The sequence below is a fragment of the Nerophis ophidion genome, linkage group LG06, assembly GCF_033978795.1.
Source record: "Nerophis ophidion isolate RoL-2023_Sa linkage group LG06, RoL_Noph_v1.0, whole genome shotgun sequence".
Classification (NCBI taxonomy): domain Eukaryota; kingdom Metazoa; phylum Chordata; class Actinopteri; order Syngnathiformes; family Syngnathidae; genus Nerophis; species Nerophis ophidion.
Genome location: NC_084616.1, coordinates 38,876,114 through 38,904,090, shown reverse-complemented (window position 1 = coordinate 38,904,090; position 27,977 = coordinate 38,876,114). Strand labels below are relative to the sequence as shown.

At 43.7% G+C, this 27,977-nt stretch overlaps 1 protein-coding gene across 1 annotated transcript; it reads right to left on the bottom strand.

Moving 5' to 3' along the window:
- Positions 1 to 991: 991 nt before the first annotated feature.
- Positions 992 to 27,977, bottom strand: LOC133554677 (anosmin-1-like). Its single transcript, XM_061903692.1, has 7 exons — positions 27,755 to 27,977; positions 21,052 to 21,099; positions 13,149 to 13,211; positions 12,815 to 13,037; positions 9,025 to 9,209; positions 8,805 to 8,934; positions 992 to 1,878 (listed from the first exon to the last, which is right to left on the bottom strand). Exons 1-7 carry the CDS (start codon positions 27,941 to 27,943, stop codon positions 1,634 to 1,636), a joined length of 1,083 nt encoding a protein of 360 aa, XP_061759676.1. The 5' UTR covers positions 27,944 to 27,977; the 3' UTR covers positions 992 to 1,633.

The following is a 27,977-nucleotide window of genomic DNA, read 5'->3' as shown; positions in this document are numbered from 1 at the left end:
CCGCAACATAGCCAGGAAGACTAGCAACTAACTATACACGTGCAGCTAACTGGAAACTCACGAGTCCCATGTAACGCTTTCTTCTTTTTTTCAACACAGCAGTTAAAATCCCACCGCTGCCACCAATGTAGCCGAGTGTCCTGGGTTCACATATTCTGTGTACTTATGTAATAATATAATAAAGGGGAGTCATGAGAGCAGGTCTGGTCTCCACCACTTCTTTAATGTTCTCTCTGTTACACCTTCTTCAACAACCCACCTTTATAGACCTCTTACGTCACAGCCCTATGGCAACTCTGGAGGGACAAAACTCCTCCTCCTTCCCTAACATTCTCTGGTAACTTGGGACAACCTGAACTGTTTATTACAATCTCAAAAATATATTTACAAATACATGTTTATTTATACATATTCTTGATTTATTTGTGTGGCGAGGCAGAGCCGACAGCGGGCCAGGGCAAACGGTGGTCCTGCCCAAGATGGCGGCCAGGAGGCAGAGCATGCAGCAGAGCGGAGAGGCGGGCGGGGCACAGCTGGATCGACACTACAGCATCAGAGTCAGGTGCGTACACAACACACCTGGGCTCAATCCCTGCATCTTCTGCTGCCGCATAAAAGGGGAGAGGGAGGAGCAAGCATAGCAGAGGTAGGCCAGAAGACAACGGACAACGACCACAAGAGCGACGAGATTGACCCTGAGCAAGATGAGCCCCCGCAGCAGACACAGCCACCGGCCACCGAAAGGTGCGCCGCGACAAGCTGAAAGAGCCGGCGAGCTACAAATTGGCGCGACCGACTGTCAAGACGAGATGTTTATTGAAATAATAAACTTGAGTCAAACCTGCTACGATGCGTCTTGTATCGATTGTCACCACAACCCACACGATGACGGCTGGAGTCCTGTCACAATTTGTTTGTCAAATTTTTATATTTATACATTTTATTTGTATATATTTTCAAATCCCAAAAATATATTTACAAATACACGTTTATTTATACAAATTATTTATTTATTAGTATATCACATTTGTATTTGTATATTTAATAATATACTGTATGCATATGTATTGATATCAAATTGATATATATATAAGTTGATGTGAGACAATTATATTTCTGAATAACGAGAACAACAGCGCAAAGCAAGTATGACGTCATGCTCGCTGCAGCTCTCTTTGTCAGGGACATCGAGGGACAGAAGTAAAGTCTCTGAACACAAGTACATTTTATAATAACAGAAGAAGATACTAGATTTGTTGCTAGCTGCTAAAATTTAAAAAAGTCATTAAAAGTCAAATGTAAACATTTGAAAAAATCTCAACGAAGTACAATGTAAAAAAAGCACCAACGATTTAAATTATAGCAAAACGTAAAAAATGTGTTAATGTTAATTAACAATAACAGACTTGTTTTAAATGTATATGTAAATTTTTTAGCCTTTTCAAAGACAATAGTATCGTGTCGTGTATTATACAAATTACTCGATGTCACGTGACCATGCCAATACATAACCACAACCCAACCACCACAGGTATCTTGACAGAATACGAAGCGCCCAAGCCTTTTGACGGAGTCCAAAGGTATTTATGTACGACTACCATGAACAACTTCATGTATGAGCAACACTGGTGTATTATCTGGACCTTTTTAGAAGCAAAGTGGTGACATTAGCCCTTACCTCTCTGACTATCTTCCTCCTTTTGGTCATGGAGAAAGCTGGGGTTTCACCAGTCCAAGTCCAGCTGACCTTGTAATGGTGAACAGGGACATCGAGGTCTCCTCGCATGCACCACTGGAGTTGGACCTGTACAGCACTGCTCGCAGTGAACATCATGTTGGTCACTCTCAACTCAGTCGGGGCTGGAGGGCGGGTCGGGTCTGAATAAAAAGATACACATTTCGTGATGGTAATGCCTAACAGCAAAGGAATGCAAGGGTACGCGAATACTTTGGATTTTGGCTGGGGCAAAGGCAATAGGGCTCAAGCACTCATTCTGAATTTTTTTTTCGGAAAAAAAAAAGTTTCAGTAGTAACAGCAGTGATTAAACGCATTGTGTTTTGGTATATCCATCCATCCATTTCCTACCGCTTATTCCCTTTTTTGGGGGTCGCAGGGGGCGCTGGTGCCTATCTCAGCTACAATCGGGGGGAAGGCGGCGTACACCCTGGACAAGTCGCCACCTCATCACAGGGCCAACACAGATAGACAGACAACATTCACACTCACGTATATATAAAATAGCAATAATTATGAGGTTTATGAATTTCTTTAGGGCAGCACGGTGGCAGAGGGGTTAGTGCGTCTGCCTCACATTACGAAGGTCCTGAGTAGTCCTGGGTTTAATTCCGGGCTCAGGATCTTTCTGTGGGGAGTTTGCAAGACCTCCCCATGACTACGTGGGTTCCCTCCGGGTACTCCGGCTTCCTCCCACCTCCAAAGACATGCACCTTGGATAGGTTGATTGGCAACACTAACTTGGCCCTAGTGTGTGAATGTGAGTGTGAATGTTGTCTGTTTATCTCTGTTGGCCTTGCGATGAAGTGGCGACTTGTCCAGGGTGTACTCTGCCTTCCGCCCGATTGTAGCTGAGATAAGCACCAGCGGCCTGCGCGACCCCAAAGGGAATAAGCGATATAAAATAGATGGATGGATGAATTTCTTTAAAAGGCATTACTCTGGCTGTTCGTTACTGGCTGTCATTTAGGTAATGTAAGAAAGACAGTGTTACGATTACGCCGCACATAGCGGTAGTTGTGACCCCAAAATGCGAATATAGTAGACAACGTACAGACACAAAGAACAGGTGACGTGAGAGCTTTAAGCTGGCGTGGCGCCGGAACAGGTGGCGTTGGAGCTTTGCCTTGACAATGAGCAGGAACTGGTGGTGCTATAGCCTTGTTTTGGCAAAAAGCAGGAATAGGTGGCACCAACATGTCTTGGAGGGAGAGCCTTGAGCAGCAGGGGTGCTGGAACTCACGGGAGTTGAGCTTTAGGTAGCTCTGGTATCGGTTCTGGCACTTGAATGAGCCTGTGCACGCTTGAAAAAGGCTAGCTGGTGCTTTAGTCCGAGGGATAGAGTCTATGTAGCCCACGTCACAACGTGGGCAACTGGTCACGCGTTTCAGCTACTCAAGCTTCCATGCACGCGCCCTTGCGAGTGCCTGGGCTGCTGACTTTGATTGATTGATTGAACCTTTTATTAGTAGATTGCACAGCTCAGTACAAATTCTGTACAATTGACCACTAAATGATAACACCCGAATAAGTTTTTCAAATTGTTTAAGTCGGGGTCCACGTAAATCAATTCATGACACGGACTCGGTCAAGCCTGGACCGCACTAAGTGGCAACGTAAGCCATTAATTGAAAGGTAAGTTGTGTAATGTGATTACCATACTCAGGCAAGGGGGGTTCAGATGTTCACACCTGTGTCTGCAGTTGTGGAGGTCAGCGTGGAGAAGACCCTAAGGTTGGCTTTTGCACACCAAAAGGACGTGTAAGATAGGATGCACTGGAAGGCACTGAGTCTGTTAGGACCAGACCGCCATCTAGGACCTACATCTTCATCTCAAGTTCCACCTGCGAGTAGCACTGACTTTCTACCTCCATCACCCTCAAAACCCTCCAATTCCACTCTCACTGCTCCGCGGAATTGAATGTGGTCCGCGCAAGGTCACTTCGTGGCTGGATCATTCTATTAGCAGCAGCTGTGACCCGAAGATGCAGACACAGAAGACGACGTGCGAATACTATCTTTGATAACTAATACTCAACACTAATGCATCAGGGAAGTGTGGTTAAGAAGGAGCTGAGCTGGAAGGCAAAACTCTCAATTTACCAGTCAGTCCATGTTCACATCCTCACCTATGGTCATGAGCTTTGGGTTATGAGTGAAAGGACAAGATCACGGGTACACGAAATGAGTTTCCTCGGCTTGGTGGCGGGGCTCTCCCTTAAAGATAGGGTGAGAAGCTCTGTCATCCGGGAGGAGCTCAAAGTAAAGCCGCTGCTCCTCCACATCGAGAGGAGCCAGATGAGGTGGTTTAGGCATCTGGTCAGGATGCCACCCAAACGCCTCTCTGGGGAGGTGTTTAGGGCACGTCTGACTGGTAGGAGGCCACAGGGAAGAACAAGCCAGTGGCTGGGGAGAGGGAAGTCGGGCTTCCCTGCTTGGGCTGCCGCCCCCATGACCCAATCTCGGATAAGTGGAAGAAGATGGATGGATGGATGGATGGATGGATGGATGGATGGATGGATGGATGGATGAATGGATGGATGGATGGATGGAAGAGTTACTATCTAACTCTTCATCCTCCTCCTCCAAAGGTGGTACGGGAGACTTAAATGAAGCCCAGTTGTATTTGTTCTCTTCAATATATTCAAAGTAGCCCCTTCCATGTTCCTCCCGGATGGATGGATGGATGGATGGATGGATGGATGGATGGATGGAAGAATAATGTGGCAGGGAAGTGCACAGGATGAACAGAAGCTTGAAAAATCATAAAACAAACATTACAATACAGCTCATATAATGTACACAAAATTAACCTCCATACAACTATTTATGGCATGGGAGGACACAATGAAACAGTACATACTACAAGTAGAGAAATGTGTTAAACATACTTTAGAAATGTTTGCTCTGTATTTTGTGTAGCTAGCATAGCAATATTATGTAAGACAATAGCCTCACCATCTTCCGGAAAAATAGAGAATGATTTTCCTAAAAACTACTTTTAATTGGACCAGTGTTTGGCCATGTAAGTAATGTAATCCGTTATTACGTTCGCGATGTCGCACGTAGCGTGGATGATAGCCTTTTGCCTCTATTGTTTACAACTGGAAGCAGTTGTGCAACAGAGTTACTTACATGATATAGAATAGAAAAATGTTTTATTGTCAATATATATATATATATGTATATATATATATATATATATATATATACATATATATATATAGAATAATATAAATATATATATATATATATATATATATATATATATATATATATATATATATATATATATATATATATATAGTATAATCACAACGCCTCCTTTAGAAACCAGACTTTGCGGAATTCTACAGAACTCAGCAAACACATTTGGAACCTCAAAGACAATAATGTTGAATATTCAATAACATGGCAAATTCTTGCATCCAGCACACCTTACAACAGTGGTAATAAAAGATGCAACCTATGCTTAAAAGAGAAACTGTTTATTATATATCATCCAGATCTATCATCCCTCAACAAGCGCAGTGAAATCATTTCAACATGCCGCCACAGACGGAAACACCTCCTAGGTAACACATGAGCCAATCACCACACCCTACGCCTGCTTGTACCCACCCACTCTATGCCCTATATAAACCATTGTATGTGAATGCTTCCATTAAAATCTCCTGATGATTGAGGGAACCCCTCATGAAACAGTTCTGTAGAGATGAAGTAGTCTTGTGATTTTTTCCCACACCTACATATTGCGCTCTACCACGGTATCGATCACTATTCTCTGGATAATCCAATCAAGACACACATATATATATATATATATATATATATATATATATATATATATATATATATATATATATATATATATAATTTTATTTTTGCCTTTTGTATATATATATATATATATATATATATATATATATATATACAGGTGCTGCTCATATTATTAGAATATCATGAAAAAGTTGATTTATTTCAGTAATTATATTCAGAACGTCAAACTTACATATTATATCAATTCATTACACACATAGTGATATATTTGAAATGTTTATTTCTTTAAATTTTGATGATTAGTACTGACAATTACTGAAAATCCCAAATTCAGTATATCAGAAAATTAGAATATTAGTTATGACTAGTACCAAAAAATAATTTTTAGAAATTAGGGCCAACTGAAAAGTATGCACATGGAAAGTTTCAGCATGTACGGCAATCAATACTTAGTTGCAGCTCCTTTTGCCTGAATTGCTGCAGCAATACGGCGCGGCATGGAGTCGACCAGTCTGTTGCACTCCTCAGGTGTTATGAGAGCCCAGGTTGCTTTAATAGTGGCCTTCAGCTCTTCAGCATTGTTGGGTCTGGCATCTCGCATCTTCCGCTTCACAATACCCCATAGGTTTTCTATGGGGTTAAGGTCAGGTGAGTTTGCAGGCCAATCAAGAACAGCGATACCATGGTCCTTAAACCAGGTACTGGTAGATTTGGCACTGTGTGCAGGTGCTAAGTCATGTTGGAAAATGAAATCTTCACCTCCATAAAATTGGTCCGCGGCAGGCAGCATAAAGTGTTCTAAAACTTCCTGGTAGACTGCTGCATTGACCCTAGACCTCAGGAAACACAGTGGACCAACTCCAGCAGATGACATGGCACCCCAGACCATTACCGATTGTGGAAATTTGACACTGGACTTCAGGCAATATGGATTCTCTGCCTCTCCTGTCTTCCTTCAGACTCTGGGACCTTGATTTCCAAAGGATATACAAAATTTACTTTCATCTGAAAACATAACTTTGGACCACTCAGCAGCAGTCCAGTCCTTTTTGTCTTGAGCCCAGGCGAGATGCTTTTGACGTTGTCTCTTATTCAAAAGTGGCTTTAAACAAGGAATGCGACAGCTGAAGCCCATATCTTGCATACGTCGGTGCGTGGTGGTCCTTGAAGCACTGACTCCAGCTGCAGTCCACTCTTTGTGGATCTCCCCCACATTTTTGAATCGGTTTTGTTTGACAATCCTCTCCAGGGCGCAGTTATCCCTCTTGCTTGTAAACGTTTTTCTACCACATCTTTGTCTTCCCTTCGCCTCTCTATTAATGTGCTTGGACACAGAGCTCTGGGAACATCCAACCTCTTTGGGAATGACCTTTTGTGTCTTGCCCTCCTTCTTTAAAGTATCAATGGTCATCTTTTGGACAGTTGTCAAGTCAGCAGTCTTCCCCATGATTGTGTGTCATACAGAATCAAAACGAGAGATCATTTAAAGGCTTTTCCAGGTGTTTTGAGTTATTTAGCTAATTAGAGTGTGGCACCAGGTGTCTTCAATATCTGACCTTTTCACCATATTCTAATTTTCTGAGATGTTGAATTTAGGATTTTCATTGGTTGTCAGCTATAATCATCTCTTTTTTGGCAAAAAACACTTGAAATGTATCAGTCTGTTTGGAATGAATGTATACATTCTACAAGTTTGACTTTCTAAATGGAATTAATGAAATAAATCAACTTTTTCATGATATTCTAATAATATGACCAGCACCTGTATATATATATATATATATATATATATATATATATATATATATATATATATATATATATATATATATATATATATATATGTATATGTATATGTATATGTATATATATATATATATATATATATATATACAGTATATGTATATATATATATATATATATATATATATATATACAGTATATATATATATATATATATATATATATATATATATATATATATACTGTATATATATATATATATATATATATATATATATATATATATATATATATATATATATATATATATATATATACACATATACATATATATATATTGACCCCGCAGAAAACACTCACTTCCAGCAGTCCTGTGGTGCCTTTAGTGGTGAGTGAGTGATGTAGACACTGCTTGACTGTTTTGGTTTATTAGTGAACTGCTGTAAGACTGGCAGTGACTAAGACATTACTTGACACTTTGGCTATTTCCATTATATACTGTAACAGCACATTATTAGCAACATTTTTTATTTTTTATAACTCAATTTAAACTTCAATTGACATTAGATCAGCCTTGTTGTTGTTCATGATATTTGTATCATAATAACGTATTCCATGTGTTTTTTGTTTTCCTTGCACATCTAAGGTAAATACTAAATTTTTGCATGTGGACTATTTTGAGCCACAAGACTTGTTTTTTTGTTGTTGTTTTTTGCATATCAGTGCTTGATGCTTAAATACAATACAATACCCAATATACCTATTTGTTAAGTGGTTAATTGAACATGTATTTTTAATCTGAGGTGTAGTACCTTGATGCAAATCAGAGAAATGAGAATATGATCATTTACATGCTAGGAGCAAAAGAGGGCCCTATATATTATTGTCATGTTTGAAAGTAAGCACACTCTCCCCACAGCCGCGCAACCTGAATCTGGATAGGTTTCATTTTCGGGGAAAAAATATTAACCTTATGTTATGAAAAAAACTTTACTCAAAATGATACCATAATAGCTAAATGAAAGGTAACACAACTACAGACTTAACCAATGTGAACATTCAGAATGTTCAGCGTGCACATCGTCCCGTCGCGCTTCACAGAATTCTAACTATAAAGATGATAGTCATACTGACTTAAGTCTTTGCATCTGTAGAATGGATAATTTAAAAAAAAAAGGCACTGTGCGTCGCTACCGCATTAGTCTGCCGCCAGCCACAACAGGAGCAGCTGATTGTTTGCACCTGCACTGATTGGAGTAGCGGCAGTCAATCCAGAGGGCCCTTAAAATCAGCTGACACGTCATCTTTAAACAGTGGGAAGTGGGTTACACTGGAATTGCTATTGCGACTTTCAGAACAGCAGTTTCTTTCATTAAAAAATTGCAGCTAATTTTTATACTTAGAAGGCTCATTTTTCAGGATTCGGCCTGCAGGCCGTACGTTTGACATCCCTGCATTAGACGATAACGTATAATAGACTGTCTGGAACAATTTGTTGACAGTCGAGTAGCAAAATAACCTATTGACATTTAGAAGGTTCCTGACCTCTGCTGGAGCATATGTGTCGACTCGGAGTGGTGAAACCTCTGGTTCCGTGCATGTTGACAGCTGAAACTCTGAACTGGTACCAACGGCCTGGTCGAATATCAGAAAGTCGGGCTCTCTGCTCTGTGGTCTATGGAATATAAGGTGACGTAATGGGTGAAAAAAACAACAACAGGAAAACTGTAAATCTACACTTTAACCACTACAGTAGCACACTTACATTTGAAACTATTTGCCATGGCGTAGCAGCATCTTCACTGGGTTGGATGCCAAAGTTCCACCTTTTCTGCAGGATGTAGACTACAGGCTCAGCAGACATGTTGAATCTGGGGGTCCAATGCACCTCGAGTTGGCCGGGGAACACCTCCTCAAATCCAAGCTGCTTCCTTGGCTTTGAAGGAACCCCTGGGAGAGGATTGTGAACCATTTGTGTATGTAACGCATTCAAAAGAAGATATATATATATATATATGTATATATATATATTTTTTTTTTTTTTTTAATGCGCTTGAAGTAACGCACAACCCTTTTATTCATAAGACAAAAAGGTAAGTTTGTTAAAAGTCTGAAAAGAAGACAGGTCTTTTTTCTAGGAACATTGTTAACATTGTGGAACATGGACTTTTCCTAACACTTGTCATTGTCTTTGAGATTCATGATAACAATATCTATTCAAATTTGAAAAGGTCGCATCAATACAGGCCATACTTGTCACGTGAAGGTAAGTGTGTCTCTCTGGTGATATATTTTGTACATTACAACAGATTCAACTTTGTATACATGTTTTAATATTAACACCTTAGTAAATGTGTGTGTGTGTGTGTGTGTGTGTGTGTGTGTGTGTGTGTGTGTGTGTGTGTGTGCGTGTGTGTGTGTGCGTGTGTGCGTGTGTCTGCGTGTCTGTGTGTGTGTTTGTGTGTGGGTGTGGGTGTGCACGTGTGTGTGCAAGTGTGTTTGTGTGCGTGTGTGTGCGTGTGCGTGCGTGTGCGTGTGCGTGTGTGTGTGTGTGTGTGCGTGCGTGCTTGCAGAGAGAAGTGTGACAGTTTGATGTTAATTGTCAAAAAATCAATTAATTCAATTGATAGATGCTACATTATAATATGAATTGTCTATTTGTTTCATAGTTCAATGCTCACGGTCCAGAAACATTAACGTCCTTTAGTTCATGTGGTCCCTTTCCGCTGTGGTCAAACTCGCAAGAAGAAAATTTGATTTTTGAAAGTTTATTCACTCCATGTTGTCACCATGGCCGCAACTACCATTGAGGACACCGAGGTCAGGACTGGTGTTTTTTTATAAGTGACAAAAAGAAGTTGGGGCTTCACGGTGGAAGAGGGGTTAGTGTGTCTGCTTCACAATACGAAGGTCCTGAGTAGTCCTGGGTTCAATCCCAGGCTCGGGATCTTTCTGAGTGGAGTTTGCATGTTCTCCCCGTGAATGCGTGGGTTCCCTCCGGGTGCTCGGCTTCCTCCCAATTCCAAAGACATGCACCTGGGGATAGGTTGATTGGCAACACTAAATTGGCCGTAGTGTGTGTATGTGAGTGTGAATGTTGTCTGTCTCTCTGTGTTGGCCCTGTGATGAGGTGGCGACTTGTCCAGGGTGTACGCCGCCTTCCGCCCGATTGTAGCTGTGATAGGCACCAGCGCTCCCCGCGACCCCAAAGGGAATAAGCGGTAGAAAATTAATTGATGAATTGAATTGAATATTTAGAGTGGAAATATAGTGCTTTTATTCTCATCTCAATGGACGTTTCCAGGTGTCTCAATTGAGGCAATCACAATAGATTTGACAGTTTAATGGAAGTTTTCTCTTATCATTTTATCATGTGTGGTGTACACTGCATCCAAACTTCAAGTGCGATACAACGTTTATCCAATTTGGGGCGCTAAATTTATTCTAGCCTCTTCTTTTTCTTAGGTTCTGTCTTGTCAATGTCGACCTTGGATAATATCATGCACCAGTCTTCTCTACTCTGTTCTTTCCACCACTCTATCTCTTAGCTCAGCTAATGTCATTCCTGTTGTTTTTGTAATTCCTTCCATCCACCTTTGCCTTTGTCTTCCTTTGTGGCGTTTCCCATCACATTTTCCCAAACATATTGTTGTTTCTTCTCCTGATATGGCCAATGTAACCTATAGCTGTTGTTTAATGATCCTGTCTAAAAATGAAATGCTTGGTTTAATTTTCTCGAGCACTTATTGATTTGAGATTTGTTTTGTCCATGGAATTTTTAAGATTTTGTGTCAACACCATAACTTAAAGGCAAGTATTTTCGTGGGTCTTGTTTTTTCAGTGTAGAACTTTCACATCCATAAATTATGCTATCGGGAATATTACAGTCTCTATTATTTTGATCTCGGTGCTTATCAGAGGTGGGTAGAGTAGCCAGAAATTGTACTCAAGTAAGAGTACTGTTACTTTAGAGATTTATTACTCAAGTAAAAGTAAGGAGTAGTCACCCAAATATTTACTTGAGTAAAAGTAAAAAGTATGTTGTGAAAAAACTACTCAAGTACTGAGTAACTGATGAGTAACCTGATTATGGCAACAAATAATGCACAAAAATATTAAAATAGCAATGAGCAAATTCAGAGCCAGGAATATCTCTTAAGCAACTAAAACAATAATATATATTAAATAATAGTACATTAAAATAAAATAAAAAAATGGTACATTGAGCCACAATAACTTAACAGCACCTTAGCCTCTATAGGCATTCATTGATTTGATTGATTGCTTGCTTGATTGATTGATTGATTGATTGATTGATTGATTGATTGATTGATTGATTACAACTTGTATTAGTAGATTGTACAGTACAGTACATATTCCGTACAATTGACCACTAAATGGTAACACCCCAATACGTTTTTCGACGTCTATCAATTACTTAGTAAATGACCAAGTCGAGGTGATCTACCTCATATATACATATACATACACACACATATCATACATACACACACAAATCATTTATACACACACATATTATATGTATATATATATATATATATATATATATATATATATATATATATATATATATATATATATATATACATATATATATATATATGTATATATATATATATATATATATATATATATATATACATTTATATATACAGTATGTAATCTATATTTATTTATTTTGCCATTTTTGTTCACATGTTGAAGGTGTTTTAATGAATGTACATGCATGTTTAACATATAGATTCCTATCCTTTCGGTCATGACCCAAAGCTCATGACCATAGGTGAGGATGGGAACGTAGATCGACCGGTAAATTGAGAACTTTGCCTTCCGGCTCAGCTCCTTCTTCACCACAACAGATCTATACAACGTCCGCATTACTGAAGACGCCGCACCGATCCGCCTGTCGATCTCACGATCCACTCTTCCCCCACTCGTGAACAAGACTCCTAGGTACTTGAACTCCTCCACTTGGGGCAGGGTCTCCTCCCCAACCCGGAGATGGCAATCCACCCTTTTCCGGGCGAGAACCATGGACTCGGACTTGGAGGTGCTGATTCTCATTCCGGTTGCTTCACACTCGGATGCGAACCGATCCAGTGAGAGCTGAAGATCCCGGCCAGATGAAGCCATCAGGACCACGTCATCTGCAAAAAGCAGAGACCTAATCCTGCAGCCACCAAACCGGAACCCCTCAACGCCTTGACTGCGCCTAGAAATTCTGGTTTGAATATCAATAATCTAAAATACCCAGATGATAGTAACTTACTGGCTGAATCCTGCAGTGATCTAGAAATATTATTCAAGCCTCCGAGACGCATAAAAACAAAATAACTTAAGTCTACTTAAGTCTCACATCTTATTTAAGGCTTGTTTCACCCAAAGTGTGCATCTTGGTTAAAGCTGCTCAGAAACAGACTAAAGTCAAGGGGGAGAATGTGCATCAGTTGCTCACCATTTTTTACTTAAGCACATGCAAACTGGATGTGTGTTGTTTACACGGCCTCCGAGTGTTAGTTTCTTGTTATCCTTACCTTTGTAGAGATCTTTAGGAGTCTGGCATGTGTGGCCACAGCTGTTGGAGCAGCACTTCTTCTGAGCTGGACATTCTGTGTCATAATCACAGCTCTCGACACAGGCGGCCGCAAAGCCAGTGGCCGAGTCCGGAGGAGGACAATCACCTTGCTTCAGTTCCATCACTGACTCAAGGAACTGACAGCTGGCCAAACACTCCCAGTGCTTTTTTGGAAACAACCTCTAAATATATAGATGTTGCGGTAAATGCATTTCAATTTCAACCCCTTTAAATCCAATGCATGTAACATTATTACAGTATTATGATGCATGTGAGTGTGTTGCAGTGTCTACCTCACAAAGTTCTCTGCAATTCTTCTTTTTCATAAACCAAGAGTTTTTACATGGCTCCAAACACTGTGGAAGTTGTCAGAAAGCCCACAATGTTGACATGTTTATTGGTTATTTATATTTCTCTGATAATACTCAAGGAAAAGGATTTTGCACCACATTTGCACAGTTACGTTGCGACCAGGCAGTGAAGCGATATAGGTACCAAAAGCTCGATATAATAATGTCACCGGTGCCAACGTAAACAGTAGTAACCATACATCCATCCATCGATCTTTTTCCACTTAGGTCAGGTCGCGGGGGCAGCAGCCTAAGCAGGGAAGCCCAGACTTCTCTCTCCCCAGGCAGTTCGTCGATCTCTTCCCAGGGGATCCCGAGGCGTTCCCAGGCCAGTCGGGAGACAGTCTTCCCAATGTGTCCTGGGTCTTCCCAGGAGGCGTTTGGGTGGCATCCTGACCACATGCCCGAACCACCTCATCTGGCTCCTCTCGATGTGGAGGAGCACCGGCTTTACTTTGAGTTGCTCCCGGATGACAGAGCTTCTCACCCTATCTCTTAGGGAAAACCCTGCCACATGGCGGAGGAAACTAATTTCGGCCGCTTGTATCCGTGATCTTATCCTTTCGGTCATGACACAAAGCTCATGACCATAGGTGAGGATGGGAACGTAGATCGACCGGTAAATCGAGAGCTTTACCTTCCAGCTCAGCTCCTTCTTCACCACAACGGATCTATACAACGTCCGCATTACTGAAGACGCCGCACCGATCCGCCTGTCGATCTCACGATCCACTCTTCCCCCACTCGTGAACAAGACTCCGAGGTACTTGAACTCCTCCACTTGGGGGAGGGGCTCCTCCCCAACCCGGAGATGGCACTCCACCCTTTTCCGGGAGACGACCATGGACTCGGACTAGGAGGTGCTGATTCTCATTCCGGTCGCTTCACACTCGGCTGCAACTCGATCCAGTGAGAGCTGAAGATCCCGGCCAGATGAAGCCATCAGGACCACATCATCTGCAAAAAGCAGAGACCTAATCCCGCGGCCACCAAACCGGAACCCCTCAACGCCTTGACTGCGCCTAGAAATTCTGTCCAGAAAAGTTATGAACAGAATCGGTGACAAAGGGCAGCCTTGACGGAGTTCAACCCTCACTGGAAATGTGTCCGACTTACTGCCGGCAATGCGGACCAATCTCTGACACAGATCGTACAGGGATTGGATCGCCACAATGAGACAGTCCGATACCCCATACTCTCTGAGCACTCCCCACAGGACTTCCCGAGGGACACAGTCGAATGCCTTCTCCAAGTCCAAAAAGCACATGTAGACTGGTTGGGCAAACTCCCATGCACCCTCAAGAATCCTGCCGAGAGTATAGAGCTGGTCCACAGTTCCACGACCAGGACGAAAACCACACTGTTCCTCCTGAATCCGAGGTTCGACTATCCGGCGTAGCCTCCTCTCCAGTACACCTGAATAAACCTTACCGGGAAGGCTGAGGAGTGTGATCCCACGATAGTTAGAACACACCCCTTGGTCCCCCTTCTTAAAGAGAGGGACCACAACCCCAGTCTGCCAATCCAGAGGTACCCCCACCGATATCCACACGATGCTGCAGAGTCTTGTCAACCAAGACAGCCCCACAGCATCCAGAGCCTTATGGAACTCCGGGCGGATCTCATCCACCCCTCGGGCCTTGCCACCGAGGAGCTTTTTAACTACCTCAGCAACCTCAGCCCCAGACATAGGAGAGCCCACCACAGAATCCCCAGGCACTGTTTCCTCATAGGAAGACGTGTTGGTGGGATTAAGGAGGTCTTCGAAGTATTCTTTCCACCTATACACAAAATCCGCAGTTGAAGTCAGCAGAACACCATACGCACCATACACAGTGTTGACAGTGCACTGCTTCCCCTTCCTGAGACGGCGGATGGTGGTCCAGAATCGCTTCGAAGCCGTCCGGAAGTCGTTGTCCATGGCTTTCCCGAACTCCTCCTATGTCTGAGTTTTTGCCTCCGTAACCTCTAAAGCTGCACACCGCTTGGCCTGTCGGTACCTGTCCACTGCCTCCGGAGTCCTATGAGCCAAAAGAACCCGATAGGACTCCTTCTTCAGCTTGACGCCATCCCTTACCGCCGGTGTCCACCAACGGGTTCTAGGATTACCGCCACAACAGGGAGCAACTACTTTGCGGCCACAGCTCCAATCAGCCGCCTCGACAATAGAGGTGCAGAACATGGTCCACTTGAGTCCAATGTCCAAGTGGACATTGGACTCAATGTCACCTCCCTCGTGACATTTATAAAGTTCTTCCGGAGGTGGGAATTTAAACTTTCTCTGACAGGAGACTCTGCCAGACGTCCCCAGCAGACTCTCACAATGCGTTTGGGCCTGCCAGGTCCGTCCGGCATCCTCCCCCACCATCGCAGCCAACTGACCACCAGGTGGTAATCGGTAGAAAGCTCTGCCCCTCTCTTCACCTGAGTGTCCAAAACATGAAGCCGCAAATCAGATGACACAACTACAAAGTCGATCACGGAACCGCCACCTAGGGTGTCCTGGTGCCATGTGCACATATGGACACTGACGGAGATAGATATCTACATAAATCCATATTTTAAAGTTATTTATTTTGTTACGGAGTGATATTTGACATAGTTAGTGTTCTATCTGGTACTCTGTTTATCTTTTCCCTATCTCCTGACCGCTGGTACACTGTAGACGTCCTTGTGCTCGGAATGCAGGATGACTCCAGCTGAGCAAGACAATAGATAAGGGTATTCGCTCTGTAGGGGAGAGGGGAGGGCGAGTGGAGTAGTAAAAAAGGCAAGGCTTCCCTAATGTTTTCAGAAAAACTAGGGCGATGCGAATTGAATGTGTTGTGCATAGATGGTGTCCCAAAGCTTTGGAATAAAATATCAAAATAAGCTACTCTGTCTGGGATTCATTTAAATCAGCTTATGTGTCATCAAACGAACCTGGGAGTGGGACCAGCAGAAGATCTAGTCCAAACCCATCAACACCTTTATTGTTGAACATGGTGTTTGTTATGGACAAACTGTGACGAGCACGAAAGTCCAGTAACAAAACACCACTCGGGTTCAGATCCGGGCGGTCCTTCTTCCCAATCACGCCTCTCCAGGTTTCACAGTCCTCTCCAACATGAGCGTTGAAGTCCCCCAGCAGAACATGGGAATCACCCGAGGGAGCACTGTCCAGCACTACCTCGAGTGCAACCAAAAAGGGTGGGTACTCTGACTGTTGTTTGGCGCGTAAGCACAAACAACAGTCATGACCCGTCCCCCCACCCGAAGACGGAGGGAGGCTACCCTTTCGTCCCCTGGGTTGAACTCCAACGTGCAGGCTTTGAGCCGGGGGGCAACGAGAATCGCCACCCCAGCCCATCGCCTCTCACTGCTGGCCATGCCAGAGTGGAAGAGAGTCCAGCCCCTCTCGAGAGAAGTGGTTCCAGAGCCCATGCTGTGCGTCGAAGTGAGTCCGACTACATCAACCCGGAATTTCTGTACTTCGCGCAGTAGCTCAGGCTTCTTCCCCCCCAGTGAGGTGACGTTCCACGTCCCAACAGCTAGCTTATGTAGCCAAGGATCAGACCGCCAACAGCCCTGCCTTCGGCTTCCGCCCAGCTCACATCCCACCCGACCTCTATGGCCCCTGCTATGGGTGGTGAACCCGTTGGAGGGGAGACCCACGCTGCCTCTTCGGGCTGTGCCCGGCCGGGCCCCATGGGAACAGGCCCGGCCACCAGTCACTTGCCATCGTGCCCCACCTCCGGGCCTGGCTCTAGAGGGGGGCCCCGGTGACCCGCGTCCGGGCAAGGGAAATCTGGGTCCTTTTTTAACTTTTCATAGAGGTCTTCGAGCTGCTCTTTGTCTGGTTCCTCACCTAGGACCAGTTTGCCTTGGGAGACCCTACCAGGGAGCTTAAAGCCCCCGGACAACAAAGCTCCTAGGATCATTGGGACACTCAAACTCCTCTACCACGATAAGGTGGCAGCTCATAGAGGAGAGTAACCATACAGTAGACAATCGTGCCTCATTTTGAATGCTCAGCCATAGACCGCAATTGCTTGAAGGAGACATTGCTTAGGTATGTATTGTAATTAATGTAATTTCCTGACAGTCTGAGGCTTTCTTAAACACTATTCCATTACACAATAAGCATGCTTAACAGAAGTGCTCAGTTTTAAACTCGCAGACACGTTTCTCTGCCGCTGTCCGTACAAGCAACATAACTCTTCCTCAATACCCACCACATCAACATTACAACGCAAGCAGGTCGTAACTTTTTGGACAATATTTGGACTTTTACATACATACAGGACTAATTTAGGATTAACCCCATTGTACATTTCCAGAATTTGTATATTAATTACTGATTTCTGCTGGAATACTTATGCACTAAGGGTGCTGTTTGCAGCCTCTATGCAGAATCATAGAGGATGTTAACTTTGTTGTAAGCAATATACCCAGCCCTATTCTGTGTTTTACCATGAAATGACGTAACACATGCATGTGCATTAGCTTTTTGTGTTGTCAGCTAATACAGTAATTGCTTGTATTTATTAGTAACATAATAAGTCTTAATAAATTTTTCATATGATTAATGATACTAAACTATTTAATAATAATGAATGTATCACCATTTTGGTGTTGATCCAGTAGCAGAATTGTCCAGCCCTGCTTTGCAGTTGTTGTCTAAGAAACTTAATAGCCAGTTTTATACAGTTAGAGCGAAAGTAGACTACGTGCACATTAACATCAACTTGACATTCCGGCGATTGGTCTGCCATCTTCCATCTACCTTTGCAAGCCTCCAAAGAAAATTGCGACGCTAATTCAGAGTGACACTGCTATTTTTCATGCTGTCCTACGCTGCAAGCTCTGGCAAAAGATTGTGGCTGCGCCCACTTGAAATAAAGTCAATGCAATAGTTGAGATCAGTCCAGAAGTATTTTTACAATCAGTTGTAATCAGGGTTGGGTATGGTTTGAATATTATCAGTACATTTGAAACAGCACTGGTGTTCAGCAATTCCTGAATGGGTACCTAAAAAGGACATTTTAAATATTTTAAATATTTAATTTATTTAGAATTTTTTTGGGGAACACAAGTTAAACAGAATAGTAATTTAGATTATTTCAACAAAATAAATAAAAAGATACCAACTGTAAGTAATAACTTCACCAATATAAAATAAAACAAATATCAAATGGTTATAATTATTGCCAAAAACCAGCAGCAATACAGTACATAGAGAATGTACAAATATAATCTGCATGGTTTTACATTACTTTAAGCGCAATCATCGTACTGTTTTGGCAAATTTCTCTATGGTTCTCACCAAAAGCGGGCGCTTTCCTTCCCTCTTGCTTGCTTTTCAATTTTTTTGCTTTTGCTTCTTTCGTCTTGTCTTTTTTACCTTTCTTGGAGCCTATTTTTGCACTGCTCTTTAAAATCCAAACAATGGAATTGATCGACTGTCCTCTCATCAAAAATGACAAAATCTTCTCTATGAGAAGCTTAGGTTAGAGGGAACCTGCCTGTCCTGACGGAAAGGTTGTCATAGACACAAAGTGGACTCATGGTAAAAGTTGAGTGCCGCATGCAGTTGAGGACATTGAAGACATCTACCTATTCGGAGCTATGATAACAGGACATCTGCTGAATGGTGTATTGACAAATTGGATGATGCTGGAAACCGTTCAAGGTAAACAATAGCTGGCTGCCACAAACGATTGAAGGATGTTCAAAGCTGCTGGCACTCAGACTTTTCTGATATTGGACTAAATAGCAAATATGATAGCAGCTTGAAGAAGCCGTCTGCTCTGTGAAGTATGAAGAATTTGAGATCCAGAACAGATCATTAGAGTGAAATGTTTAAAAATATTCTGCTCACTCAAACACAAACATTCTAATCTGTGTTGTATTCCCTGGCTGAAGAAACCTGGCAAGGTCCTTGCTTTGAAATTCTCCCTAAAGGACAGTGCAGCGAAGACGCTACGAATTCCTTTCTTACACTACCGTTACAAGATAATGCACAATTTTTTTTCTAATTGAGCAATATTAAGTTACTTAAAAAATGTACAAATGACCTTTAGGTATGTGTTGCAGGTGGCTGAGGTGAAGTAAAACCAAACTTTGTGCGTTTCACCTGGGGCATTCTAGCTAACTATTTGAGTAAGTATTAATTTAACATCAAGACTATTAATTGACCACCAAAATGAGGCACGCATATCTACTCAGTTTTATATGTGTCACTACTAAACAGTGAGGTAGCAACTTGTCCATTGTGTACCCCGGCTTCCGCCCGATTGTAGCTGAGATAGGCACCAGCGCCCCCCGCGACCCCAAAGGGAATAAGCGGTAGAAAATGGATGGATGGACTACTAAACGGTAGTAACCCACATCCAATGAGTTTTTAAGATTTTATGCTTGTGCCTTTTATGAATGTGGACTTGGAAATATAAAACAATCAAAATGTTATTCAATTGTAGAATTTGTTTTAGGAGGGTCACATACAGAAAAATTAAAGGATGCAAGTGGCCACTTTTATATAGTGTTGGTGTGTGCATTAATGACACTCAACTAGGGGTGTGGGAAAAATCGATTCAAATGGAATCGCGATTCTCACGTTGTGCGATTCAGAATCGATTCTCTTTTTATTTTTTAAATCGATGTAAAAAAAAAATATATATATATATATATTTTTTTTTTTTAAATCAATCCAACAAACCAATACACAGCAATACCATAACAATGCAATCAATTCCAAAACCAAACCTGACCCAGCAACACTCAGAACTGCAATAAACAGAGCAATTGAGGAGACACAGAACAAACCAGAAGTAGTGAAACAAAAATCAATATTATCAACAACAGTATCAATATTAGTTATAATTTCAGCATAGCAATGATAAAAAATCCTTCATTGACATAATCATTAGACGTTTATAAAAATTAAAAAAAAGAACAATAGTGTCACAGTGGCTTACACTTGCATCGCATCTCATAAGCTTGACAACACACTGTGTCCAATGTTTTCACAAAGATAAAATAAGTCATATTTTTGGTTTGTCTAATACTTAAAACACATTTACATTATTGATGAGGTGGCGACTTGTCCAGGGTGTACCCCGCCTTCCGCCCGATTGTAGCTGAGATAGGCGCCAGCGCCCCCCGAGACCCCAAAAAAGGGAATAAGCGGTAGTAAATGGATGGATGGATACATTATTGCAAACAGTTGATAAAACATTGTCCTTTACAATTATAAAAGCTTTTTTTTTTTTTTAAATCTATTACTCTGCTAGCATGTCAGCAGACTGGGGTAGATCCTGCTGAAATTCTATGTATTGAATGAATTCAGAATCGTTTTGAATCGGAAAAATATTGTTTTTGAATCGAGAATCGCGTTGAATCGAAAAAACTTATATATTATCAAATCGCAACCCCAAGAATCGATGTTGAATCAAATGGTGGGACACCCAATGATTCGCAGCCCTACACTCAACCCAATCGGATGGAGGTAAATATGCAAAGCCAGTGATTATACCGGTGGCTACAGATCTGTTTTTAGTTTGTCATTGGTCTTTGACCAGGTAAAGTAGTCTTTTTCCTTAAAAGGTATTCTTTATACAGCAGGGTGTCGTCTACTAATTTATGACAACACCCTGTCGGGCTATTTGATTTACGCTTTGGTGGAAGACCAATAAAGTTACATATTACAGTATACAAAGAATAATAGTTGAGCATGGCAATTTGCAAAAATAACAGTTGGTAAATATATGGATTTTCCCTCATTGAGAACAGACGAGAACAGACACCTCAATGTGTTGCAAAGTATTTGCAAAGGAGATCATGAGCTTCATGCGTGATGGCAACCTACCTTTGCACACTCCTTTTGACTGTGGCACCATGACAGTGATCCATTGTTCTAAAAGGAGAGAAAACAATAAAATGTTAGTTCTTTTAACAATGACATGTAAATGCTAATAACATATCCCGGCCTTTTATTGACCTACAGTAGAATGACTGTGAATGTGTGATTTCGGTAATTCACACAATAGATGGGTCGAATACAGAGAATAATTTCGCCACATCTAGTATGTGTGCGACAATCATTGGTACTTTAACTTAACTTTAAATTACTCCAAAGATAAAAGGGTCCATGATAAATCTTAAATATGGTTTACAGGCAACATAGTTTGTTTTGCTCTACAGGGGTTTTTCTTGTTTGCCTTGTCTAAGCCAGTGGTCTTCAACAGGGGGTCCGCCGAGGTACTTTATGGTGTTGTGAAGTTTTTGGTTGATTACTTGTTTTTTTTATATTTTTTCTCCCATGCAATTATATATATATATATGTATATATATATATATATATATATATATATATATATATATATATATATACATTACAACTTTGAATATCCATTTCAATGACTGTAGTGAATAGATAAATGGGCCTTTTAGAAGAGATTTGCTCAAGAACTTCAGAAGCACAGTCACTGAACAACGGCTTGATTATGCTTATGTTTTTTATTGATTACGAACATGCTCAAACCTACAAAATAGTACATCATATATTTCCAGTTTCTCCTTACAACATGTCCGAAATAGAGTAGGAATAAGCAGCCCAGCAGGCACAACAACGTTGAGAATTTGTTGAATTAGGTCCGGACTTTGAGCAACCCAAACATAACGTTGAAACAACATGCTTTTTGACGCAGTTGATTTGACCACTGAAATTTGGTAATTTCCAAACCAATATTCTACAACACAAATAAAAAGTTGAAACAACATGCTCTTTGACGTTTATTCAATGTCAGGTTGTGACGTTGATTTGACCTTTGAAATTTGGTGATTTCGCAACTAGTAATGTGGATCCAACGTTGGACATCAATGTTGTCTTAAATGCTAATACAACAATTTGGCAACGTTGTTTCAAAATCACTTTGAAAAGGACAAGTATGTTGTGAAGTTCTTCCTACTTCTGGGTTCTTGGAGGACCAGCAAGGCACATCAACTGTTTGGTGACAGAGTGACAACAATTCTTTATTTTCTCTATTGTAAAGTCTTTCAGCTTTTCAGCGATCTTGTTCTTCTTTCCTACTTACTTTTCAGCAGTTTTTGTTCGTCCGTCACTCTCTGTCTCCCTCACCATCTCCCCTGCTCATGGTTTCCGGCGCTGCTAATAGAAGAACAGGTGATTAGATAACTCGTTCCAGCTGAGATATCCACTCGCCTGTTGTCTGCTTCATGGCCGGCTCCTGCACACACCCCGCCCGCAGGGAACGCTTGACCACGCCCCTCTCCACATGCTTCCACTGCCAGACTCAGGCCGGACACCCGTCCTGCCGCGCCCACTCACCTCCACCGGCCCCCACCCATAGCAGGGCGAGAGAGGAAGTCGGCCACAGCCATCTGTGCGCCTGGCCTGTGGACCACCCGGAAGTTGTAGGGTTGCAATGCGAGGTACCACCGGGTGATCCGAGCATTGGCGTCTTTCAATCGGTGGAGCCACTGGAGAGTGCTGTACCTCGCCTCCCGGTCCGACAGTTTCCGGCTGATGTAAAGCACGGGGCGGTCGACCCCCTCCACCCGCTGGGTCAGCACCGCCCCCAGTACCTGGCTCGACGTCTCCGCCTGCAGACAAAAGGGGATGTTAAAATTTGGCATGCGCAGCACCTGCTCCTCGCAGAGTGCTGCTTTTACCTCCTCGAACCCCAGCTGGCACTGCTCCGTCCACTGGACCAGATCCGGAGCACCCTTTTGGGTGAGGTCAGTCAGTGGGCTGGTCAAGTCTGCAAACTGGGGAATGAACCAGCGGTAGTAGCCAGCCAGTCCCAAAAACTGCCTCACCTCTTTGTGGTCGACATCCTCCAAGTAGGCAGCCGCGTGGGGTCGCAGCACCCGATCCATGAGGCGCTGGAACGTGGCAGGCGCACCGAGCAACCCAGACGGAAGTGTCACAAATTGATACAAACCTTCCGGAGTGGAAAAAGCCGTTTTTTCTCGGGAGTCTGGTGACAAGGGAATCTGCCAGTAGCCCTTGGTTAAATCCAGCGTCCTGAAAAAATGAGCAGTGCCTAGCCGATCCAGGAGCTCGTCAAAACGTGACCCCGCATTTACCTTGCGGTAATCTTCTATTACACCCATCTCAGATATGGTTTTTAATTCCTCCCGAACTACTTTGCGTTTGTGTTCGGGAAGCCGATATGGCCGAGACCGCACCGTAACCCCCAGGCCGGTCTCAATATGATGTTGTATGAGATTCGGCGCTGCAACTCAGCAACGTCCGCCCTCTGTGCTAACGTGAGCTGCTTGTCATAGATAAGATGAGGGGGTGGGCCAGAGCGTGGGACCTCAGGACCCAGCTCCTCCTCCCCTCTCACTACCGTCACCATGGAGACAGGCTCCGCCTCTCTCTTTGCCTTCAGCAGGTTCAGATGATAAATCTGAGTGTCTCCGCGCCGGTCCGAGCGTCGAACCTCGTAGGGTCCTTGCCACTTTGCAAGTAATTTGGAACTTCAGGTTGGAAGCAATACAAGCACCTTTTCACCCGGTGTAAATTTGCGTAGTTGGGTCCCCTTGTTATATGTGCGCTGTTTATGCTCTTGGGTATGGGGCAAATTTACACGTGATAAGTGCGCCACCTTGTGGAGTTTTGCCCGCATGTCCATGACATATTGAATTTTGTTCTTGCTGGAGCTTGGACCTTCCTCCCAGCTTTCTTTAATAACGTCCAGCACTCCGCGAGGCCTCCGGCCATATAATAACTCAAAAGGTGTAAAACCTAGGGAGTTCTGGGGTGCCTCCCGCATCGCAAACATTAGGGATTCCAACCATTTATCTCAATTTTGTTTGTCCTTGTGGATGAACTTGCGGATCATGGTTTTCAGCGTTTTATTTAATCGCTCCACCAGCCCATCCATTTGTGGATGATAAACACTGGTGCGGATGGCCGTGATTCCCAATAATCCGTATAGTTCCTTTATCGTGCGTGACATAAAGGACGTGCCCTGGTAGGTCAGAATCTCTTTCGGGATTCCGACTCGGGAGATGACCTAAAACAGCGCTTGCGCAACACTCTTGGCAGAGATGGAGCGCAGCAGCACTGCTTCGAGGTACCGCGTTGCGTAATCCACCAGGACTAACACAAGGCGGTATCCCCGTGTGCTCGATGTAAATGGTCCGATGAGGTCCATCCCAATTCTTTTGAACGGGACCTCTACGAGTGGTAATGGGCGCAAGGGGGCCTTCGGAATGGCTGCTGGGTTCAACAGCTGGCAGTCCGGGCAGGCAGCACACCACCAGCGCACGTCTGCCCGGAGACCTGGCCAATAGAATCGGACCATGACCCGATTAAGTGTCTTTTCATACCCCATATGGCCAGATAGCGGGTTAAAATGGGCCGCCTGGAAAATAATTTCCCGGCGGCCTTTTGGCACCAACAACTGGGAGTGTTCCTCCCCGGTCTGAGTGTCAAGGCTCACTTGGTATAACCTATCGCGAATAATTGAAAAATGGGGGAATACCCGCGCTTTCCCCGGGGCGCACCTGCTGACCATCGATAAAATCCACCTGATCCCAAGCCGCGCGCAAGGTTTCATCGCGGGACTGCTCGAGGGGAAAATCCTCCGTGGGTTGCCATCGGGGGCCCGGGGGAACCTCCCGCACAGCCCCCACCGGTTCCCGCTCGGCAGCACCGGATGAAGCCGCGTCGCCACTGAAAACCGTGCGGATGCCACCCCCTCCTACCGTCTGTGAACGCATCCCCACACATTGTGTTACAAGCTGGTTAAACCCTGGCCAATATGTTCCTAAAATTATGGGGTGCGTAAAGTGCGCGCTTGCGGCAACCTTGACACTATGCTTTTGGCCCCTATACCAAATTTCCACTGGCACAATCGGGTACTCGTGCGCATCCCTATGAATACACCTAATTCTACCCCATGTTGCCTGCCTCAATACCTCGGGTCGATGCAGGTTCTGGTGAATCATGGACTGTTTTCAGCCCGAATCCACCGTTGCCCGGTATATAGTCCCTTCCTTACCGGGACACAGTACGTCTACCCCGAATCGGGGCGGTTGCTGGAGGCCCGACAACCCGTAGCACCTGCCCCACCTCCATCACAGAGCACTCCCGGTGCACATGCCCTGGTGCTCGAGGCGCCATCTGCGAGGGAAGCCCCTCATCCGCAGCGCCGGTACCCTGAAACGCACAAGCAGAGGAGATTTGATAGCCCCGTGTTCCCCCCCTTATAGTGTGACTGTGGGTGCGTGAATGGGTGTGGGTGTGTGTGTCTTGGTTTTGATTTTCTGAGTGGGGAACCTGCTCTCTGGTTCCGGGTGGCTCGGCCGTGCGAGTTCGCTGCTCCAGGGACGTCACTTCCTGCGGTGTGAGTCGTCGACGGGGTGCTGGGGTAGGCCTTTCGGCCGCCTTTGCAGTCGCCTCCCTTTGGACAACTAGGTGGTCCTCCGCCAGGTTTACAGCCGTCGTCACGTCCTGGGGGCGGTGGTACCTCAATCATGCGGAGGTCTTGGCCGGGATGGCATCAATGAATTGTTCGAGGACAATCAACTCCAACATCTGTTTATCTTGCCCGTCCTTCAGCTGCTGTGCCAACGCGAATGGGCGGTCATCTGGGCCTAACTTCAGAGCTCGAAATCTCCATCGGTGGTCTTCTGGGCTGCTGCCGACCCAATCCGAAATGGAGCGGCGCAGGTTCGGGTACTGCAGCCGGGCGGCCGCCGGGAGACTTAAGGCCACCCGCTGCGCCTCCCCCGCCAGGAGCGGGAGCAGCTTCACTCCCCACTCTCCCTCCAGCCACCTGCACGCTGTTGCCGTGGCCTCGAACACGTCGAGGTATGCATGGGGGTCCTCCCCCTCTGCCATGCGCTGCATGAAGGCTGTCATTCTTGTTTCTGCTGTACCCTCCGTTCTGTTCATCAGAGTCTGCAGTACCCTTGTCTGCTGCTGGTACGCCGCAGACACCTCCGCCAGGACCTGGCCGAGTGCCTCCAGTGGGGTTGGGTTTGACATCTTTGCGGTCCTTTCACATTGGGTGCCACTTGTGAAGTTCTTCCTACTTCTGGGTTCTTGGAGGACCAGCAAGGCACATCAACTCTTTGGTGACAGAGTGACAACAATTCTTTATTTTCTATGTTCTAAAGTCTTTCAGCTTTTCAGCGATCTTGTTCTTCTTTCCAGGTGCTTTTCAGCAGTTTTCGTTCGTCCGTCACTCTCTGTCTCCCTCACCTATTCCTCTGCTCATGCTCTCCGGCGCTGCTAATAGAGGAGCAGGTGATTAGATAACTCGTTCCAGCTGAGATATCCACTCACCTTTTGGCTGCTTCATGGCCGGCTCCTGCACACACCCCGCTCGCAGGGAGCGCGTGACCACGCCCCTCTCCACATATGAATAATCAACATTGTATCAATGTCTTATGCCTGCTGGGAGAGCTTCATTAATTCTACCAAATCTTCTCTTTTCCAATTCATTTCTGATTCTGATTCTGATAGCAATTTCATTCGTTTTTTTCACTACCTGTCTTTAATTTGCAACGCCAACAAATTAAATGTCCAGGGTGTACTCAGCCTACCGTCCAAATGCAGATGAGATAGGCTCCAGCAACCCCCGCGACCTCAAAAAGGAAAAGCGGTAAAAAATGGATGGATGGGTTAGTAAAGTTATAAAAAATATTAGCTTTTTTATAAGTTATGCTTGACATAATGAAATGAACAAGATTTCTCAAAAGGTTCAAGATGTCAGGATTCTCCTTCCTTGTTGTTTGTAAACACTTTGAGTTTGAACAGTTTCTTAAACTGGATCATCTTAGTACATTGTTTGACTTCTTTGTTTAATCCATTTCATACATCACTTCCCATACTGATATGCTAAAGATTTTAAGTGTAGTACGTGCATATAAATATTTTAAGTACAATTTTTCTCTAAAGTTGTCTTCCTCCTCCTTTGTTGAGAAAAAAGGTTTTACATTGTTGGGTCGAAGGTTATTGTTTGCTTTGTGCATAATTTTAACTGTTTGAAAATGCACCTAATCATTGAATTTTCATATTTTTGCTCAAATAGGTGACGGCGTGGCGAAGTTGGTAGAGTGGCCGTGCCAGCAATCTAACGCTTACTGGTTCAATGCCCACCATCTACCATCCTCGTCACGTCCGTTGTGTCCTTGAGCAAGACACTTCACCCTTGCTACTGATGGGTCCTGGTTAGCGCCTTCCATGGCAGCTCCCGCCATCAGTGTGTGAATGTGTTTGTATGTGTGTGTGAATGGTTGAATGTGGAAATAGTGTCAAAGTGCTTTGAGTTCCTTAAAAAAAAAAGAAGGTAGAAAAGCGATATACAAGTACAACCCATTTACCATTTTACCATTTTTGCTCAAATAGATAAAGGGTTTGAATGTTCTCCACAACCGACAGTATGTGTTATCCTAACTGACCTTTTTTGTAACATAGTTATAGTGAATGAAGCTTAACTTTGTAATCACTCTTGGGCATAATGTGCAGTAACGTCTATAGTATAACTGATAACTTTTAGATATGCGTACGATTGTAATCTATAGTTTACCTGCAGTGTTGCTGCGCTGTGCAAACTCAAGCAGCGGGACTTGCACCGCGCCCTTGGGAAACTCTCCAGCAAGGACTCTCCATCTTTGCCATCATCATCATCATCCTTGATGCAATGGAGCAGCTTTTTGGAGCAGACATCACAGACAAAGATCAAGAGTAGGGGAATAATCCACTGCTGCATGTGCATCACAGCAATCCACGTCTTTCTGTCTGAGTGAGAG

Excerpts from the sequence above, each read along its gene's own strand:
- LOC133554677 (XM_061903692.1), bottom strand. The coding sequence starts at position 27,943 with ATGCACATGCAGCAGTGGATTATTCCCCTACTCTTGATCTTTGTCTGT. Across the intron at positions 13,212-21,051 it reads GTCAAAAGGAGTGTGCAAAG|TGTTTGGAGCCATGTAAAAA; the intron begins GTAGGTTGCCAT and ends CAACTTCCACAG. Across the intron at positions 13,038-13,148 it reads ATTGCAGAGAACTTTGTGAG|AGGTTGTTTCCAAAAAAGCA; the intron begins GTAGACACTGCA and ends CTATATATTTAG.